The 21,562-nt window shown below is 31.3% G+C and overlaps 1 protein-coding gene across 10 annotated transcripts in view; it reads right to left on the reverse strand.

Annotated features, from left to right (window-relative positions):
* Positions 1-21,562, reverse strand: part of LOC119604449 (rho GTPase-activating protein 100F) — a 74,595-nt gene that overhangs the window by 48,105 nt on the left and 4,928 nt on the right. For all 10 annotated transcript variants that reach the window (XM_037957063.1, XM_037957057.1, XM_037957055.1 and 7 more), the window contains one exon: positions 9,169-9,942. In XM_037957063.1, the coding sequence (XP_037812991.1) occupies positions 9,169-9,255 (87 nt within the window). In that variant the 5' untranslated portion in view covers positions 9,256-9,942. The remainder of the gene's footprint in view (positions 1-9,168; positions 9,943-21,562) is intronic.

Here is a 21,562-nt window from a genome sequence, read left to right on the forward strand (position 1 = left end):
AAATGAATTAGAACCTGAACCAAATTTAAAACAATTTACTAACCTGACATCCGTAATTCTCTTGACATATCTACATATGTATGTATATATGTATGTCTGAATACACATATACTGTCTTACATACCTTTGATATACATATGTATGTAGACACATAAATATAGTTTTATTTAAAAAAAAGATACAAATACGATTAATGTTAAAGGTAAAACTAAAAATAGTGGTTGTATTATGAATGTGTATGTAGGGAATAGATTGTATTCGTACTTGTATTATATTTTTGTATTGAAGTGCTTTGTGTATTTCTTTTTTGTTTTTTTTTTTTTTTTTCTCATTGTATTGTAGGATTGTTGTGCACTTTTATTTTATTATTTTTTCTTCCTTTTTTTATATCCCATTGAGATTTGGTAAATAAATGATCGTTTGTAGTACAAGTAGTAAGTAGATTTAAATATGTAAAAGTAACGGTGTTAACAACTGATTAAATGTTGTAAGTTTTAGGTTAAATTTTGTTTTGTAACTAAAGCAAGTTGGTTTTTTTTATTGCGATACACAAAGTGAAAAGTTTCAATATGTAATTTAAAGTTTATATTGTAATATGAAACTTTTAGAGCTAAATTTTGCAATATGATTTTAAGGAATATAATATTAAGAGATTTTTAAGAATCGTATCCATTTGTAGCCAAAAATATAATTGCGGGAAATTAATATTTTGAAAGAAGGCATTTATCGCATTTTGCTTATGAGAGCCAATTATCTACCCATCGATGAGAGAATTTTGCCTTTTTTGGCAAAAATTTTCAACAAATGATGATACCAATCCTAAAATTAAGATAACGTTTTAAAGTCAAACAACTCAATATATCATGTGTCATGTCAGAATCCAGAACTGCCATGTGATATTTTAATTTTCAAGATAATTTAAAAAGGGTATTTGTCTTTGGCCAAGGAGGCCAACAATTTTCTAATTTAAACATACTACTAGTATTAATAAGTGAGTTATGGACTTCTCACATCTAGGATTCGAGATATTGGGTCTAGAAATTTGAATAAAAACTTAATTTTTGGCTCCATTTGAGACTTTATAACAGCGCCTATTTATAAAATAATGTAAGTCATCTGAAAGTCACTTTCATCAACATTCAAATAAACATTTGACATATCTTCTTTTATCATCGAGATAACTTCACCCAAAGCTTGTAAACTCATGGTTTTCGGTATATTTAGGGTATTTATACCCTACACTACTATAGTGCGGAGGGTATTATGCTTTGTAAATATTGTTTATAAAGAACAAAAACATTGGATCTACACCTAACTGATGATATTTCAATCGATTCAAAATCATTTTCCTATTTGATTTAACATGTCTGTCCGTCCATTGATTAATTGATAGAGGGGGCACAAAGCACTAGGGCCTGAGATAAGTTCTTTTATGCAGCCCTTTGTTTCACAATTGGAGATTAAGTTCATGTATGAATCTTAGTGTTTTAGACTGTGAGAGATTTAATATTTCATTAGGAATACTCGCTCTGAGTGTCTGACAGACACAAAGTACATGTTCGGAGGTTGACAGAATCTACATATCCTCGTCACATCGTCTGAATCCTGATATTGACAGCCAGTGGCGGAAAAATTCGGATTCAACATAAGAATTGCATTTCCCCTAATGTATCTTTTGGGGATACTAAATAATGGTTCTGGTCCAATAAATGGTAGCCGTGCGCCCCTATTTGCCAATCTGCTCTTTCATTGCCAGCCTTCATGGCCGGGTACTCAACATGGTGTGAGTTTATTATGTATACCCAGTTCATTTAGAGATGTCAAAGAGTCAAGTAAGTCACCCAACCCGATTTCATATAATAGTAACTCCTAAGGGCCGCTTGTCTATCCGACATCACAATAAGTTTTCTTTTCAGGCATTCTTTAATGCAAATTATAATTGCGAAGACGTCTGCCTGAAAGATTTAGGAGTAATTACCCATAGGGATGGCTTTTTGGAAATTTGGGCCAAGATTCCCGCTCTAGTTTTGCCATTTATCTGTTTGAAACCATACTTGATCAGCATGTTCATGCCACCAAGTTAGGTTAACCCAATGGTCCCTTTTTGGTATAAGAACCTCAAAGACTCTATGAAGCCACAGAACTGTTGCTCCTTAGTCTGGAATCCATATATGTATATGGATCAATCATAATACTTAGGTTTCCAGCTCTTAAACTTTTTAGTTCAGGTAGACGAAGTGCAGATTTGCGCGCTTCATCCTTTATAAGGAAGAGTAGATGAGTAAGTGGGACGCGCATGATGGCACCAAGAGCATATGTGGGACAACTTCTCATGGCCCCCTCGTGCAGACACAAATGCAGCGTAGGTTAGTATGTCCTTCCATTAATTTCAATGATATCTCAGCAATTACAGCAGATTTTGATACAATTCAAAAAGTAATGTTTATCAAACTTTAGATGCACATATACCAGAATGAATTTGATGACATACAACATTTTATAAATGAAGTTGTTTTGGCGTTGTTATAACGTCTTCCAAAAGGCCAAAAGTGATGTTTTTTTAAAACTCAGGACCCGATATCTCGAATCCAAGATGTGATGGAGAAATTTGGCCTCTGGTTTAAATATTTGTGGGCCTGTGTAATTTTTGATGAGTAATGCAAAAAGTGTTTTCAAAGAATATTGCAGGAACCTAGAATTCTTTAGAGATAACCATTTACTGTTTTACGGTTTTTTTTCTTAAAATTACCCTATACATAGAGAAAAATCCAAAAAATATATATGGGTGTCCCATATATATCCAAAACAATTAGGTTGAAGTGTATTAGTAAGCTTTTCAGGTATTTCCTAGGCATCAATATGATGGATCCAAGGGTTTCCCAAGCGATCATATCCTAGCTTTTTTGTATGCTATTGATAGTAAATTTTTCACATGCTCAAGAAATGCTAATTTGGGGACCTGTGGTATCGTCTTAGGTTGCTTTTTGAAAAGTTCGCTCACTGTTCAACATGTGGAAAATTTAACACATAATTTTTAAAAGAGGTTTCTGCTATTAACAATTTACACACCTTCACTTAAAAATAAACTTGTGTTCTGCTAAATAAAATTAGTTCATTATAACATAAGTTTCAATTTTAAAGAACCACATTAAAACTCTTTGTATTTTTAATTACATTTAAAAATTAAAAGTGCCCTAATTAAATATTCCCTAATTGTATTGCTTTATGCTAAAGAAAATGTTTACTAATTAAAACTATAAACCACATTAAAATTAAATTTTATTATCTCAACAATTTTTCGTAAAACTAAACATTTAACAACTCTTAACAAAAGAAAACCAAACAATATGAAAAAAACACCAAACTTCTAAAACTAAATAAACAAAAGAAAAAAAAACAAAACCTATTAAATATTAAACCAAATTGTCAGTCTTATTAGTTTAATTAAATGTTAATTTCTTTCTTGTACTCGTACACATATTTAAAAATTTCCAAATGAATAAAAACTATTTTCAAGTATTATTTTGGGGGGAAAAAAAACTTCAAAACACAAACAAACCCCAAAAACACAATAACAACCAAAAGTGGCAGCAACAACAATAATAATGACAACAACTTTATGCAACAATAGAAATAAAGCCAAAAGGCGCATGTTTGACTTTAGGAAAAGTTTTCCAGAGTGAAAAAAAGGAAGAAAACCTAAAAAATATTTAGAGGAATTAAGATGAACCAAAAACAAAACAACAGAAACAACACATGGAACATAAAACGTTTGCGTATTCTTATCTGCATTGAAGTGAACATCATTTTTAGGATGTTGTTGCTAATGCACACAGTTGGTTGCACAGCACTACAACAACAATCTAGAAATATTTATGTAATATGTATAAAACACTACAACACTAAAAGTCAAAAAATTATAATTTTTTTTTTGTCTTGTACTTTGAATTTTGTAGTAGTTTTTTTACATTTTGTTTGTAAGTATTAATATTATATACGTATGTGTGAGTGTGAGTGTGTGTGTGTGTATCTATATTCATATAAGTGTGTGTAGTTGTGCTGTTGTTAGTGCAAATAGTTTTTTGTACTTAGTGGATGAATGTTCATGTTGGATGCCATTGTGCTTAATGAAGTATCTGATGTTGATGATGTTTCATGATGATGATGACAACAACAATCACAATGATGATGCCACAGACTTGTATACAATAGTTTTTGTTATAGTTGTTGTAGTTCTACCACTTCGGTTGTTCTAACACTGCTGTGTTTGAGCCTAAATGCTTAAGTTTAGTTGTTGAATGACACTCAAATGAATGTAGATGTATTAAGATACGAAGGCTTTGTCAAAAGTACTTTTGAAATTTAAAATAGACAAAATTTTAAAATATTTGTTAAATTTGTTCAAAGAAACTAAATATTTCTCTTCATATTATGTTTCAATATATAACAAATTTTCCGAAAATTTCGTATTTTTATACAAAATTCTTTAGGGAAAAAATTCTTGAATCGCATAGTCGATATCAAAATTTTAAATGGTCCAATACGTTCATAATTATTAAGTAAAGGGGTTCGATAAATAACCCTTGGTACGGATGCTTTGGCCAAAAATTTAAAAAAAAAATCAAATTTTAGGGATTTTTCAAAACTTTTTAGGGAACTGTGGTATTCGTGATTATTAATAGAAATGTTTACAGTATAACCGTAAACTTTGGTTAAAATTTTAATACCCACTATTAAAAAAGATGATCCGTCCGACTGTTTTTCTGACTGTCTGTCCGTCCGTCCGTCTGTTTGTCTGTCTGTCTGTCTGTCTGTCCGTCTATCTGTCTGTTGAAAAGACGATAGAGTTCAAACGGGACGAGCAAGAGAACTGAAATTTTGCATAAATATTTTAAGTTGATGCAGTTCACTTAGCCCCCATACAAGGTCCCCTTCAGAGACAGAACTGTCTTAAAAGAGCTAGTATAGCAATAAAATTCGACACCCTACCCCCGATATAAAGTTATCTTCGGAAAATAATTTTAAATCTCAAAAATCATTCAGATACATATGTATATTGGGTAAACATAAATTCGTATACGGACAGAATTGCAGACAGACGAACATCGCTAAAACGATTACGCTATCAGTAAGCATTCAGAATGAATTTATAGAGTTACAAAATAAAACGATTAATGAAAGAGATAAATAATTAGTGAAAATGCCTGAAAATATTTGATTTTAAAAGAAAATTTTTCTGCAACTCACTTCCGCAAAGTAGTGGTAGTATTTAAAAATGGGGGTATTTGTCTAAATGCAACTTACATACGAACACTCTACCAAACTAAGGCTTATATATGCCTTACAATACAAACAAGTCTTATCAGTATTTGTTATTATTCGTATTTTCTTCTTCGTTTTGCCACCCAAAAAAAAAAACTTTTTTGTTCTTTTTGCTGCTGTTGTTACCCCATATTTGTTTGTATTTTTCCCATTTTTTTGCTTCCTTCATTAGAAACTTATTTGCATAAAGTTTTCATCATACATAAATACTACATGCATATGTAGTGTATGTGTAAAAATAACAACTACAACAACATCGAAAACTGTAAATAGTTCTTATTATTTGTTTTGTTTTTGCTGCCATTGTTGTCTTGTTGTACATACATATATCTTGTGTTTGCATGAATGTTTCTTTTTTTTAATATTAGGAGTGGTTGGCTGGCTGTTTGGTTAGAGGACTTACTCATATAATGATGATTTGTGAGAATGTTGTGTTTGAAAACTGAAATTTTCGATAAACGTTTGTAGGCATTTAGTTATAAATATAATTGCTGTTTTAGTTCTTATTGCTGCTGTTGTTTTTAAAATGTTTGTATTTATTAAAGTTTATGGCCTTTAATATTTGCAAAAATATTTTACAATTTAGTAAAGGATTTTTCATAATTAAAATTTAAAAGCAAATATGTAACTAAATACAATACATACATACCTTGCAATACGAGGTATATAATGAAAAGTTATCGAGAAATCTCTACCAAAATCATTATTTTTAATGTGATTTGTTAATTTAAAAAAAATTCTCAGTATTTTTGAAAAATTATCGAAAATTTTCCATCAAAAAAAAAAATATATATCGAAAATATTTAAAAAATAATAAATTTATCAAAATTTTCTATAATCAGAAAATTTAACTAAAAAATAAAATAAACAAATTACACAGTGCAACACGAATAAATATAACACTAGACGGACACCACCAAATGATAAAACACAAAAAAAAAACACTCGCTTCTCCCAGCTTGATCAAAGGCATGAACTTTGTTTTATGGGACCACAAAGATTTGGGGCCTCGGTGTTTCGACTCTTATCATAAAGAACATATAAAATTAAAAATCTTAATTTTCAAGATCAAAATCGCAAATAACTTCTCTAATTTGGGCGTATACTTAACATGTGTAATATCAATAAATCATTAACGCGTATACGTACAGGTGTCGTTAATGAAAGCAGTGCAATTTCACAATGTGAAACTGATACTTGAAATGAAAAAATAAAGATGAATTTTTTTATTGACAATTTTTGTTGTTTATGGCCAGAGCTAGAACTTTGCAAAAATTACACCGAGACCCCAAATCTTTGGGGCTCATAAAAAAGTTATTGACTTTGAGCAAAACTGGGAGAAACGAGTTTTTGGTTTGGTATTTTATCACGCAGTGATGTCCAAATATGATTATACTTCCATGGCTTAAAAAAATTACACAAAGTGTTATCAAAAATTTTCGGTCAATAGAAAATTGATTGAACATTTTTTATAAAAAGACAAGTAAGAATATTTAGTCGGACATGTCCAACCATATGATACCCTACACCAGTGAGTATGTTCAAGTCGTTTTCTGAAGGGGAGTTTGTATGTGGACTATTGTCAAATGAGGTCCCATCATTACAAATATCGGCAGTATCATTTAAAACTAAGATTTCCCGATTATTGTAGACATTCTACAACATTTAACATAATTATATGCTCAATAGCCCTATTCGGGGGGTACGGTTGTATGGGGGCTAGGCGAAAATAGACAATTTTCAAAAGGCTTCGTCCATGGGTCAAAAGAAGAGTATGTGCTTTCGCACAAAGTTTACTTGACAGTTTACAGACTTACTTACTTACTGACTGACAGCCAGACAGACGAATATAGCTTCTATGGGGGCCAGGCGAAATAATAGAACGATTTCAACAATTTTCAATAGGCTTCGTTCATGGGTCAAAAGAAGAGTATGTACCTGTAGTTTTCGCACAAAGTTTACTTGACAGTTTACAGACTGTCTGACTTTCTTACTGACTGACTGACTGACAGATAGACAGGCAGACGGACAGACAGACAGACAGACAGACAGACAGACAGACAGACAGACAGACAGACAGACAGACAGATAGATAGACAGACAGACAGACAGACAGACAGACACATAGACAGACAGATATAGCTTAATCGTTTCAGAAAGTGATTCTGAGCCAATTGGCATACTTTAAGGTGGGTGTAGGATCAATATTTTTAGATGTTACAAACATCAGCACAAACGCATAATACCCTCCCCACTATAGTGGTGTACGGTATAAAAATGAAATGAAAATTTTTCATAAATAAAAAACAAAATTTTTCATAAATTTATCGAATATATTCCTTTAATAGAAAAATGTTTAATAATAAATAGAAAATTTATCAAACATTCAGAAAATGTATCAACAATTTGCTTTTAATCAGAAATTAATCCAAAATTTTCTTTATATAAAAAACATCATTAAATACAAAATCTTTTAACATTTCATATAAATTCTTTGTAAGAATTCTCATTAAATTTATCTCGAAACTTAAACTGCAAACAGACATTATGTTAATAAATGTTGTAAATTTTTGTTTGTTTATGCAAATTGTTTAATTATCAACACTGTATTATCAATTAAATTAATTAATTATTTATATTTCAATGCTATAATGCAAATAAAGCTGAAAAACTACTTATGCAAGGATTAATGACACTTTACACACATACATACAATCTCTTTTAAGAATAATTAATTTACATATGTAAATAAATACTATTAAATGCATATAAGAATTTTGGAGAAAAAATCTTTTAACCAGGTTAAATGTGCAAAATATATCATACAATTTACAGGAAATTTGCTCTTGTTGCTATGATAGCCCAGCAAAAACTTATATTGGAACATAACGGTTTAAAATGCTATAATTCATTTACACAATAGCATTTTAAGTCATTATTTTGATACGCAGGTGACAATGGCAGCAAGTATTTAACACACTCGCTTAGAAATAGGGAGTCAGGTAAGTACTTTCTACAAGTAAACAAGTCTAAGAGAATACTACTAAAGGGTCTACTATAAGTTTTCCCAAAATATATCTTTTTCGTTTGTGTAAAAAACTGAATTCGAAAACAATATGTGAAAGCTAAAAAGTAAGTACTTACATATTATATTACTTTTAAGTCATTACTAGACACCTTCTATGTAATGCAGACGGTATGTAGTAATCATTGAAAAGTCAGTTGTTGAGTAAGTGCAATCATTATCATGTTTTTGCTGGGATATTGTCATAATTATTACACTTTAAAACTTAATTTATGTATATATTCCAACTAAAATAAAGTATATTCAAAATTCGTTTTGACCATAATATTCGACATTCACTTTTACTTGTTGTTTTTGTTTAACATTGAATGAAGTTAATAAGTTAATTGTGTATTGACATGGTTATAATAATAAAAATTTTAATGTCACATAAAAGTAACGACATGCTTTCTTTCTTTCGATTCAATTTTCCTTTTTTCTACTTGAATTAAAACACTATTTTTCATGTCAACACTCTGTACGATATCCGAACAGCAGAACAACAAGAGTCAATTTTGCATGAAGCAGCAGCAAGCAGTGAGTAAATAAATGTCCTTAAAAATAGTTTAATTTCCTGGGCAAGTATATGCACAATACAACAACAAAAAGAAGAAGAATAAGAAGGAGTAGGTTGGTCTTTCGGTCCGACTGTCTGTCTTTATTCATTCAGTTGTATACAAGAAGTTGTTATAATTCAATTTATAGTAAATAAGTACAAGCGGATGAAATTTTATTTGTTTGTTTGAAATTACTGTTCATTTCATTTCACTTCAATTTCTTACCTTTCTTCGTCCACAACAAAGCATTCTTCGCGCACGCGAATGTCCTGTAGCTGCTTTCAATCGAGTAAACTTCTTCTTCCACTGCATTTAGTGGTGTTGGTAAGGTGATAACGACGACAACACGGCGTATTTGTGGCACGTATTTATTAAACACAATAGCAGCTGCATTTAATAACAATTACACGAACAAGTGATTGCACAATTTTTGTATGATTTTCTGAATTTTCTTCCTTTTTTTTTTCTTTTCTCTATTCTATTTCAAACTGGAACTGCGAGTGACTGACTGAGTGACGGCCTGCCTCATTTACGTTTAATCATGGCACACAACAATTTCTTTTGTCTGTCGTTTTGGTTTGATTTGAATTTTGTTGCTGTTTTTTTTTTCTTCCTTTTTTCTAGTTTTTGGGTTGAAGTTGTCGAATGTCGTTGTTGCTGCTGTTGATGGTGGTGATGATGGAGTAGAGACAACAATGGCGTTTGTTGACGACAAATGTAATGACGACAAGGACGAAATTGGCGACGACGACAGCGACAATGATATATGTATGTATGTTTTTGTTTTTGTATGCGTTTAATTAAAATTGTGCATTGTCATAGAAAAAAAATGTTGTGATGAGCATTATCAATGATTACACATGATTATGACTCATTTTCGGTTCTTTTCGCCTTCTTCTTCTACTCTACTCCCGTTTTAGAGTTTTTTTGTTGTTTCTTATTTAGCAAAGTGGTCCATGGATTCGTTGTTAACATCACGTTGATTTTTTTTTAAAGAATCTGTAAAAAAAATGGAAGTGATAAGAATATTATTAGTTAAATCTATTAGCTAATGGATTTTTTTAATTAATTCTTTAGCAAACATTTATTTATTACTTGGGAAATGAGAAGCTTATGAAGAAAATTTTCTATTCTTTGAAGAGTTCTTATTATTTTTGTCATGCTAGAGTATAAGGAAGATTGTTATTCATAAAAATTTTTTAAATATTTAATTAATAATATGTTGGAAACCGATGCTTTTCGATCCAAATGAAATTTGCCCTAATTTTAGTCCTGCTGACCTTTTTGAAAATTATTTGTTTCTTCTTATCTATGTACCTATTATTCGTAACAAAAATTGTTCCAAATAGTTTAAATAGCCATTTCTTCAATCTTTCTGAAACAATATATTTAAAAACGTGTAAGAAAGTATAGTCGGGCGTGACCGACCATATGAATATTAAATGTGATTTATTTTTCATAATAAAGCGTTTATCTTCTATCACCTTGTTCCGATACATTTAAGCAATTTATGGATGAAAAAGTAATTTTCTGAAAAAGGCTTTATATGGGGGCAAGGGTCAAATATATACCAAGCCCGATAAAATTTTATGAATATATTTATATAATATTTGTGCTGAATTTCATCGCGATATTTGTGTTGATAAGTTAATTTTGGACATTCAAGTAATTTTCTGAAGGGGACTTTGTATGGGGGCTATGTTCAAATGAGGCCCGATCCCTATGAAATTTGACAAAGTCATCAAGGCTTGTATAAAACTTAGTTGTGCCGCTTTCTATCGATATTGAGGTATATTTAGCCCTTTTCGGGGGGGTTCTGTTGTATGAGGCTAGGTGAAATAATAGACCGATTTTAACCATTTTCAATAGGCTTCATCATTCCGTCCAAAAGCGTGTATGCCAAATTTCATCCAATTATCTTGAAAATTGTGACCTGTACCTTGCTCACAAGGTTTACATGGACAGCCAGCCAGACGGACGGATGGACGAACGGACATAGCTTAATCGAATCAGATTCTAAGCCGATTGGTATATTTTAAGGTGGGTATCAGCACAAACCCCACTAAAGTGGTGTAGGGTATAAAAAAATGCACTTATTTTTGCAAAATTAAATTTCTTTCCGATTTAGGTCCTTTTTTATTTCTTTATTTTTAGCTCTAAAGAAAGCTTATTTCTTTTCATTTAAGAGCTTTTTGGAATGCAAGTGTGATATGTATTAAAATAAGTGTTTTTCAACTCAAGACAAGTTTTTAGCATTTGTACTATTTTGTATTTTTTCCTATTTGCGTTCAAGTAATTCTAAAACCTATAAAAAAAACATATACTGAGAAACTAGACAAAATAACCTTTCCAACGGTATGTAACATGCCAGACTAAAGTCTCATATCGTCGATATAGTAATACCCCCAATATGATAGATAATCTCAAGAATAAAATCACTTTTTTCACTTTTTTTGTTCTTCATTATGCACAGTAGGGCATAATCATATTATTCTGGCATTTCGAAACGGCTGGTCCGTTCGAGACAAATTAATTAGTATTTTAGTTTAAATAGACCACATAAATTCTGTAGGGGCGACTGCTGTAATTTGCCTGATTAAGAAATAAACATTCCCAAATTTTCACCAAAATATTAAGCAATTGTTAAACCTGGTATAACAAAAGCCAAACTCATTTTAAATAATTTAAATAACATGAAATATTCTTTATGCATAACTCAGCCTGCAAAATTTTTCTCTTAAATTTTAAACACAAAAAATATTCCAACTCTAATAAAGCAACTTTGGTCGGCATTTCTTTGTCGTATCATTTACATTTTTTTTTTTTTTTTTTGTCGAATTTTGTCCTTTTATTATCCTGCATCAAAGTTACAAATTTGTTCTATTGCCAAATACATTTTAACATTTATTGTAAAAAAAAGACACACACACGACTACAACTACAATCATATAAATGTGTGAATATAAATATTACAGATGTAAGAATAAGAAATGCATGATGACACAATCCTCATAATATCCATATGGTTAGACTTTGTGACAAACAACAGCAACAACAATAACAGTTTCTTGTAACATAAAGGACTAATATTCATTATTATCCTAGGCGCCATTAACCCTTGCCAACAAATGAATTTCAACTCAACTCAGGCGTAATGGAAAATATTATATTTATGTCTGATGTACGAGTACGATTTGCTATGATAGTGTATAATATTATAAATTATGGTCGTAGTACAAGTATGAAAATTGATAAATCTATGTAGAAATTCTATACCCAATAATTATGGTTTACACCAAAAAAAAAAGATATATATATGTACTAGTTAAGAGGAAAACCCCCCAAAAAATATACATATGCACATAGTTTTATTTGGCTTTATTTGTGTGAATTTCTGTGATTTATGATTCTCTATGGTGACGTTTTTTTTTTCTTCTGAAATACATATACATAAATACATGTGTATGTCTGCACTTTAAATTACAATATGTGAATTTTATATTGAATTTTGATTGTCTGTGTGTGTGCAGTAGTTGAATATTTATAGAAAAGTGCCAAAATTTATTTTAGTTTTCTAAATTTAGTTCGTTGACTGTTGCACAGTGGAGAACTTTGACAATTTCAGTTTAAATAGAATATATATGTATATGTGTTATATTGACCTTATGCTACTTAACTTTGATATATCCTAATATATATTTATTTTTTTAAAGATTTGAACTAAATTTCCAATCGACTTCTAAAATGAAAACCTTTCAAAAAAACGACTTATATCTAGCAAAAACATTTCAGAACTTACTTTTTAATAACTACTACATACCACCTGCATTACTTAGATGGAGTCTAGTCTACAAATAACTATATACGTAAGAACTTACTTTTTAGCCTTGACATTTTGTTTTCGAATGTTGCTTTTTTTTATAAAACTATCAAACTACTTACTTAACTTCTTTTAAAATTAGAATGGAGACACCACATAGAAGATAGGATCAACATGGCACATCGATGCTGAGTGCTATGTAGGAGAACCATAGGCATGATTAGCTTTATAACTGTGTAATTAGATCAAGTCTAGCTTATGCTTTAATAATCTTGTGGACTTCTTTGGACAAAACTACTACAAGGAGTTTAGTGTACATGCTGCGTGGGTGTAAGTAGTGCCATGTGTACTACTTCAACCAAGGCTTTGGAAGCTCGGTATTCCACCCACTGAAACATATATATAAGGCGGCACTTACAGCAGATCGGCTCATAACTTTAGGGGAACCGGCCAAAAGTGGTTATAGGACATGACATCAATGTATACTGGACATATTGGATGGCTATACACAATCATCGGACGTGTCCGATCATATACCAGATACAAACTTTCGGAAACTTTGAAACACTAATCCTGAGAATGTCTCAAGCAGAACATTCCCAGCTAAAATTTTCATTACCTAGTAATCTAGAAAGTAATATTGGAATCACGTGGAAACTAATTACTCTTGGGGTGAATAACTAATTATTTTTGTTCGACGAGGTTCAAATAATATGTACCTACCTTAAACAAGTTAATAAATGGTTACTAATTATATTACAAAAACTTTGCGAAATAACTAGTTACAAATAAACCTACAAATATGTTATGAGATAGCTAGTTATTTTGGGCCGACTTTGTATGTAGAAAGCAAAAAATAAAAATAATCCTCGGCCGGGATTTGAACCCAGGCATCCAGTTGTTTTCTATGTTTCTCACTCCAGCCGCTTACTCGATGCTCCATTAACATGCAGCTTTTTGTAATTTTGAGAACGGCTTTTTACAAAAAAATATAAATGAATGTCATTTTGAAAAAATAAACGGTATCCAGCAAGGCGCGAACCACGAACTCCCTGTTTGTTAAATGAACGCCCTAAACAATTGAGCTGTAACAAATCTAAATTGTTTTGTTCTTTACCAGTAATAACTTATTCAGCTAAATGAAATAATGTGGATGATAATGAACACTCATTACCAAGTAATGTATGAAATAACTACTGGCTATTACCAAGAATTTCAGATTTTTTGCTGGGTTAGAGCAAATACCCGTAAGAATTTCTCTAAATTCGGCCTGGGGTTCTATATTGAAAACCCGGAAACAGAAATATTCCACCGTTTACCTAATTACAACACTAGCTTCCTGGCAGAAGTCCGAGCTATAACGGAATGAGTAAGTTGGATTAAGATAAATATGGGCTTAACATATTTACCGACAGCCAGAAGGCAATTAGGGCGATATTAGGTAATATGTTACATCTAAGACCATTTTGGAATGCCATTAGGGAGTAGTCGGCAACGAAGGGCGAATGTAATAGCTTTGAAGGGAAGAAAGCTCGACTCAACTGACGCAACGGCGACAGAATTAAAAATATATGGAGAGACACCCATAAGGGCTCTTGGAATAATGAAACTGTGGGTATAACCACAAAGATCCTGTGGGGTGACCCTAACGAGGGCAGGACGAGAAGTCTCCTACAAAAGGGGCATGTCTGAGGTTAGCTGGTATAGCTATTTTGTATAACTATTGGACGTGCGGATTCAGACGAATGTAGAGCATGTGAAGAAGACAGTGAAACTCTTGAGCACTTTCATTGCTTCGGATATAACATCTCTCACGAACACAGATTCGAAAATTCTTAGGAATTACGTCCAGGAAATTGAGTTTCTGAACATCGGACGATAATACATTCAGAGAATACTATATAAGGTTATTGTTTTTACCAGGAAACATTTTTTCCGTGAAAAGGAGCGGGTATTTTAAACCGATCCACTATTTCACTTCAGATTAAACAGTCCTCAAAAGGTCAGTTATTCAATCGTGATAAAATCTCGCATAAGTCGGCTATCTCTCAAGGAGTACCACTTCAAATGTAATAAGCTCGTAATGTATTATGAATTGATTTGGCTTCCAACACATTGGCTAAGGACGATGGACGATTTACAAAATTCGAACATAAGAAGTCTAGACTTGCCCGGAAAGGACTTTGCTTTCTTATCGATATCGGATGTTATTTGTGTATGTGTGAAAACATGATTAAATTTTGTTCCCCTGTTTTAGTTTTAAAATTTTTTCTACATTACTAATCCACTGTAAATAAAATTGCCCAGTTTGCTTGATTAAGAAATAAAAATGCACATATTCGTATTTTTCAAAAATTAAAAATTTTACATAAATTTTTGCTCAAATGTTTAGAAATTACAAAAATTCTTTTAGGGTATAACAAACGCCAAACACATTTTTAATTATTAAAAAAAAAGAAAAACACTTTGCATACTTTCCGGCAAAAATCACTTTAATTTTTTTGCCACACACTAAAACACCCAGCACATTAACATTAAATGTTGTGTTTTTTTTTTCGAAAACTGCGTACAATCTGCTGATGGCCAGTGACAAAACATTAACTAATGCATGAAGGCAGAAATTTCAGAATACAAGTTGCTTTAATGTTCAAATATTGAGGCTGGGCGACAAGAGCAATGCGTCACAAAAAAACTTTTTTATGATTTTAATCTTTAAAAAAACGTATAACATAGCAGGAAAAGCATTGAAGTTATCTTCCGGCGGCATATGGAATGCATTGATGTGTTTAAGGGTAAAAAAATAATAATTTTTTTAATGTTCAGACACTGTGTCAAGTGTGTGTGTACGAGCGTGAGTTTATGTCCTGTAAATGAAGTTTACAACAAAGTATGCGTGAGCGTGTCACACATAAAGGAATTTTCTGAAAAAAAAAATATTTATAAATACTTTGGGGGTTGACAGACAATAACATTCACACAAACTTATACATAAAAATGCATGTGCTAAACCCGGTTGTTCTGGTAACAAGGTTCACATTAGTATAACAATAACATAACATTAAATAACCCAGCAAAAACTTACATTGAAAAGTGAGGAGTTAAAATGCTAAAATTTACTTACACAATAACATGTTAAACCATTATTTTAACAATGTAATTACATTGGAGGTAAGTACTTACCACACTCGCTTACAAGTAGGGAGTTAGGTAAGTACTTACTACATAAGGAGTTTAATAAGTAGTTCTATTTTTAAGAGAAAAAATAGACTACGAGGATACAACATTTAAAAACAAAATATCAAGACTAACAAGTGAGAGTGTTAGTCCACAATCAAACCGAATGCCGTGAAAGCAACGCTCCTCTATAAACATCAGGATTTGGAATATGGCTTAAGTCAATTATGGACCGGAATCTTTTAAATTAACAAAATATTAATTTTTAAAAACAAAATATGTTTTTGTTCATATAAAACTAGGAGGGTATGGTGAGCTAGCGACACATTCTGCATGAAATTTTGATTGAAATTTTGAACGTTAAAGTAATTTTCTGAAGGGGGCGTTATATGGGTTGTAGGGTCAATTAAATCTCAATTCTCATAAAAGTCAGTAAATAGATTTTGGCTCGTTAGAATCTTATTTATGTCGAATTTCATCGCTATACGTCCACATGAGCGTTTCTGAAAGGGACCATATATGGGCGGTAGGGTCAATTACGGATCGATCCATATACAATTTGGTAGAGAGATTTTGGCTCGCAAGAATTTCGAATTTCATAGCTATACTCGTATTTTTTAATCAATAATGAGCGTTTCTGAAAGGAACCTTATATGTAGGGTAGGGTCAATTATGGGACAAGTCCTAAAAAGTCAGTAGAGAGGTTCTGAAAGGGACCTTTTATGGGGGGTAGGGTCAATTATAGACCGATCCTAATAACATTTTTTAGAGAGATTTTGGCTTAAAAGAAACATTATATCGAATTTCATCGCTATACTCGTACTTTTAAAATAGTTATGGCCATTTTTTTCCGGGGTCCACTTGTATTGGAGCTATTCCAAAACGTGGACCGATATTGTACATTTTCAATACCAAACAAACTTTACCTGTAAGGAACATTTGTGCTTTCGTATCGTGCTTTCGACAGACGGACAGACATGGCTATATCGTCTTACAATTTAATAAGGACCCAGAATATGTATACTTTTGTGGGTCTATGACCAATATTTCGATGTGTTACAAACGGAATGACAAAATCAATATGTATATCCCCATCTATTTGATGGTGGGTATAAAAAGTAAGTACTTACTTATATAGTTATTTGTAAGTCATTACTAAGTAAAAAATAAATCATAACAAATGATCCGAAAATATTCATGGATACATATGAATATGGGTAAACCTATGAAAAATTTCGTAGAAATATTACCCTAAAGAGACATATTGATTCCTTGCAAATAGCTGCAGGGTTCATATAAATGTCCAATTTCTTATGTGTGTGTGTGTGCGTCAGTCATTCATATTGATGATAAGAACTGGGTGGTTGTTTTTGTTGTTGATGAAGTTAAACGCGCCAATGTGTGTTAAAACACATCAATATTGAAAAGTAATAATAATTATATTTCTTTCATTTCTAGAGGGTGAAATATACATACATATATGAAAAAAGAAACAAAATCAATAAAATTCAATAGTATTACAAATTTATCTCTTTTTATCTATTTGAAGACCTCAAAAGAAAAAAAAAAAAAAGAAGATAAAAGTAAAGCTTAACGTATTGAAAAGAAAAACATAAAACAAAATTTCGTTTTATGTCCCGCCGTCATTGTAAAATAAATATCCTTTAATTTAACGATTTATCATTGATAATTTTATGTTTTATCTGAAATTATTTATTTTCAAATAAAAAACTCATCTTTAAGCAATTTCATATATTTTTTATAACCCACCAAACCCATTTGCTAAATAATTCAGCTTTTGTCATAAAATGCATCTGATGCAAAATGAAAATATTTGGGTTAAATTTATTTTCTTTTTACTTTTTTTTACTCTTTTGTTTTTTGTTTTATATTTTTAGTACTTTATACATTTTCAACGTAGTCATACATACTTAAATTCATTTCATAAGTCTACATGGGTTTTCAATACTAAAACTGTCACGAAATTCTAATAAAAATAAATTTATGATGTCACAACTTTGGATCATTTGCGTGCGTACACGTCATAATGTTTTCTTAAAAAAAAAAACACCCAAAAATTATAGTAAAACAAAATTGAGAGTGACACTAAAAAGGGACGTATTTCACTTAAAAATGTAACGAAATTCAAACCGTAATTCCTGTTAAACTATCATTTTTAAATCGTATATTTTACTTTGGGGGTTACTTCCCTTTTATAATGCGTTAAATTCCCATCTTACTGAAAATTGCACTTTTGCTCACACCATTTAAGTATTTATATTTTTATATAAGTTTTGTAGCTTTAGTGTAACCCAGTAGTTTTTTAAGGAGTCAATGTAATTTTTTAGCTATGAAATTTCTCTATCTTAAAAAAAAGGCAAATTTCTGGATGCAAATGGAAATAATCCACATACTCACTAGTGTAGGGTATTATACGGTCATGACCAACAAGACATACTAACTTGTCAAAGTCCCAAGTAATACCAGGGACGGTTAAAATCAGTAGTTCGTTATCGTCTCCCCGAACTACCGAGAATTGTAAAAGTTTTTATTACCACAATTGCTGATGAATTTTGTTCGCATTTCCTTGTTTATTATTTGGACCGTAAGTTTATAGTTTTTGTTTACTTTATTTTTTTTACCGGTAACTTAATCTTATTATGAACGCTAGTTTTGAATCGAAAATGTTTATTCAGTCAGTTTTTTTTCAGAAACACCTAAGAAAATTGCATTGGCAAAGTGACATGAGCTTATTTAAATGCGTGTCTTTTACATTAAGAATTTGAAAATCAAGACAAAAAAAGTGAGTTTCGTAAAACATATTGCAAAATGAAAATGCAAAAAGGCTATCTTGTTTATCTACTTGCTTTTCAGCAAATCTTTAGGCCATAAATAGAATAGTTTTATACGAAAGCTAAAACTGAATATGTATTTTAATCCCAAAAAATTTTTGTTTAAAAATGTTTGTTTATGTCTAATAGAATTATTTAAAATTTGAATCCCAAAGATATCTTGAGTTTTCAGAAATTTTATTTCAGACATACAGATGGATACCGCTAAAATGACTTCGTTATCTATAGTACATATTTATGGGATCGAAAAATTATATTGTGAAAATTACAATACGGAATAACAAAAAATTTAATTCAATAATTAATTACAATATATTAATTTTTACATCTTCTTTACGAAGAAATTTTTGTGTCATAAATTTCCGATTTCCGAGCATAGACTTTTCATTACAAAAAGATTTTGGTTCTATGGTTATTCCAAAGAAATTAAATTTTATTTAAAATATCCTCTTTTATTTCGAATGGAACTTGTCCATACTGTTATCGTATGATTCGTATGTGTGTTTGAATGCAATATTGGATGTATAACCTCTAAATACTGGATTTTTTAAATGTTAGTTGTTGCATAATACACATTATTAGCTATGAGCTTTTCAACTTTTTCTGGCTACATATGAACTCGAGGCCAAAAGAACTTTTCCTCTTTTCAGTCCAAAATCAAATCAAGTCAATTTCGTATACCATGTACTGAAGTAAAGGTTATACCAAAGAGAGAGTTCTGCATCGATTAGAACATGTAGTAGTCGGACAATTGAAGATCTGGCCTGGATAAGGCGAGTGAAGCAAAATTTATTTTTAACGGGTATTGCAACATGTAGCCGAGTGTTGTCATGATGGAGTATTGCGCTTTTATGTCTTCCCACTTATCGGCTCTGAACCATTCTTTGGTATCCCACATGGACACGTCAGACAAAGATGCGCCACTGGGGAGCTACAACAGGGCTTAGATAGACAAAGCGCTTAATAACGGTATCAAGGGGAAAATCCCAAAGGTTGATATCGCTTAACAAAAGCGATCTCAGAATATTATCGAGATTACTCACGGGATACTGTGGTCTCAGATATCATCAATTCATCCAAGGTAACGCCATATCAAAACTATGGCGTTACCATAGTATGTGTTGCCATAATATGTGTTAACATATTGTACAATGGTCCTACACTAAGGACTCATCGAGAATGAATCTTAGGAGCTGCATCAATAGCCTCCAAGGATATTGAAAATCTCACCAATCAAACCCTTTATTTTCATACGTGAATTAAACCTGTTATGTTGAACCCACAGGCAGCACATATTCTGGGCTTTTCGGCCGTTAATTGCTCATAATAGATATGATGCTATTGGTCCCACCAAAAGCAGAGCATTACTTTAGCGCCATGAATATTTGACTTTGATTTCGAATGGACTTTTTGGCCGGGCTTTCCATACGATCTCTTACTCTTCGAGTTATCGAATTAAATAGATGTTGTTTTCACATACTCTACTCTGTTAATTGTCTGATAAATTTTCAAAATACAAAGAAATATACCCTTCTTATTATGCTTTCCGAGATAAATTTCAATCTTTTTTTGCCTATATATTTATACCCTACATCACTTTAGTGGGGAGGGTTTGTGCTGATGTTTGTAACGCACAATAATATTGGTCCTATGCCCACCTTAAAGTATACCAATCGGCTTAGAATCATTTTCTGAGTCGATTTTCAATGGTTAAGATCGTTCCATTACTTCACCTAGCCCCATACAACTGAACCCCTTAATAGAGTTTGTAAACCTTTAAGTCAAACTTCAGGTCGTAATTTTGAAGAAAATTCAAAGAAATTTGGCACATGATCTTCTATGGTACCGGAGACGAAGCCTATTGAAAATTGTTAACATCGGTCTATTATTTCACCTAGTCCCCATACAACTGAACCCCCGAATAGGGCTTGTAAACCTTGTAATCAAACTACAGGTCGGAATTTGAAGATAATTCAATGAAATTTGGCACATGATCTTCTATGGAGAAGAAGCCTATTGAAAAATTTTAACATTTGTAGGGTATTATATGGCCGGCCTCGCCCGACTATAATTTCTTACTTTATTTTTTTTTTTTGTATTGTTAATGCTGTTGTGAAGGTTAAAGTCAATTTTAAAAGGGTCACTTGTATTGACGCTAGGGTCAAATATGGGAAGACCCTCAGAAAAATTGGTATATAGACTTCGGTTTCTAAGTGTTAACGTGGAATTTTGTTACTTTTCTGATATTTTCAAGAAATTCATGAACAATAAAATTATACTATTATATATTATACCAATACTTTATATAGGGGATAAGAATAAATGTGGATCGAAGTTATCTATATAAATTATTCTGAATTTTTGGATGCATTTAACTTAATTATACAAAATGTTATTAGAATTTGCTGCATAATAAATAGATTTCTAGATATTTTAACGGTTACTTGAAACCGCGACAAATATTGCCCATTTTTAACACCGAAAATTGCATCTTAGTGTAATTAAATAATTACATTTTCAATTGCAATTACGTTTGAAGTAATTGCAGTTGCAGCTTTACCAATTACAATTACTTTCAATGGAAACTTTACCAATTACAATTATTTATAATGTGTAATTAAGCAATAACAAGTAATTTGAATTCAATTTCTGTAAATTAATATTTGTAATTGAATAATTTACAATTACAATTAATTGTAATTTATTTCCATTATAATTACATTTAATTACAATTAAAAGTTATTGTAATTTGTTCTTGGTCGATTACACATTA

Source organism: Lucilia sericata, unplaced genomic scaffold (genome assembly GCF_015586225.1).
Source record: "Lucilia sericata isolate MDLA Ls3-8-SP2 unplaced genomic scaffold, ASM1558622v1 Contig000394F_arrow, whole genome shotgun sequence".
In the NCBI taxonomy this organism is placed as follows: Eukaryota; Metazoa; Arthropoda; class Insecta; order Diptera; family Calliphoridae; genus Lucilia; species Lucilia sericata.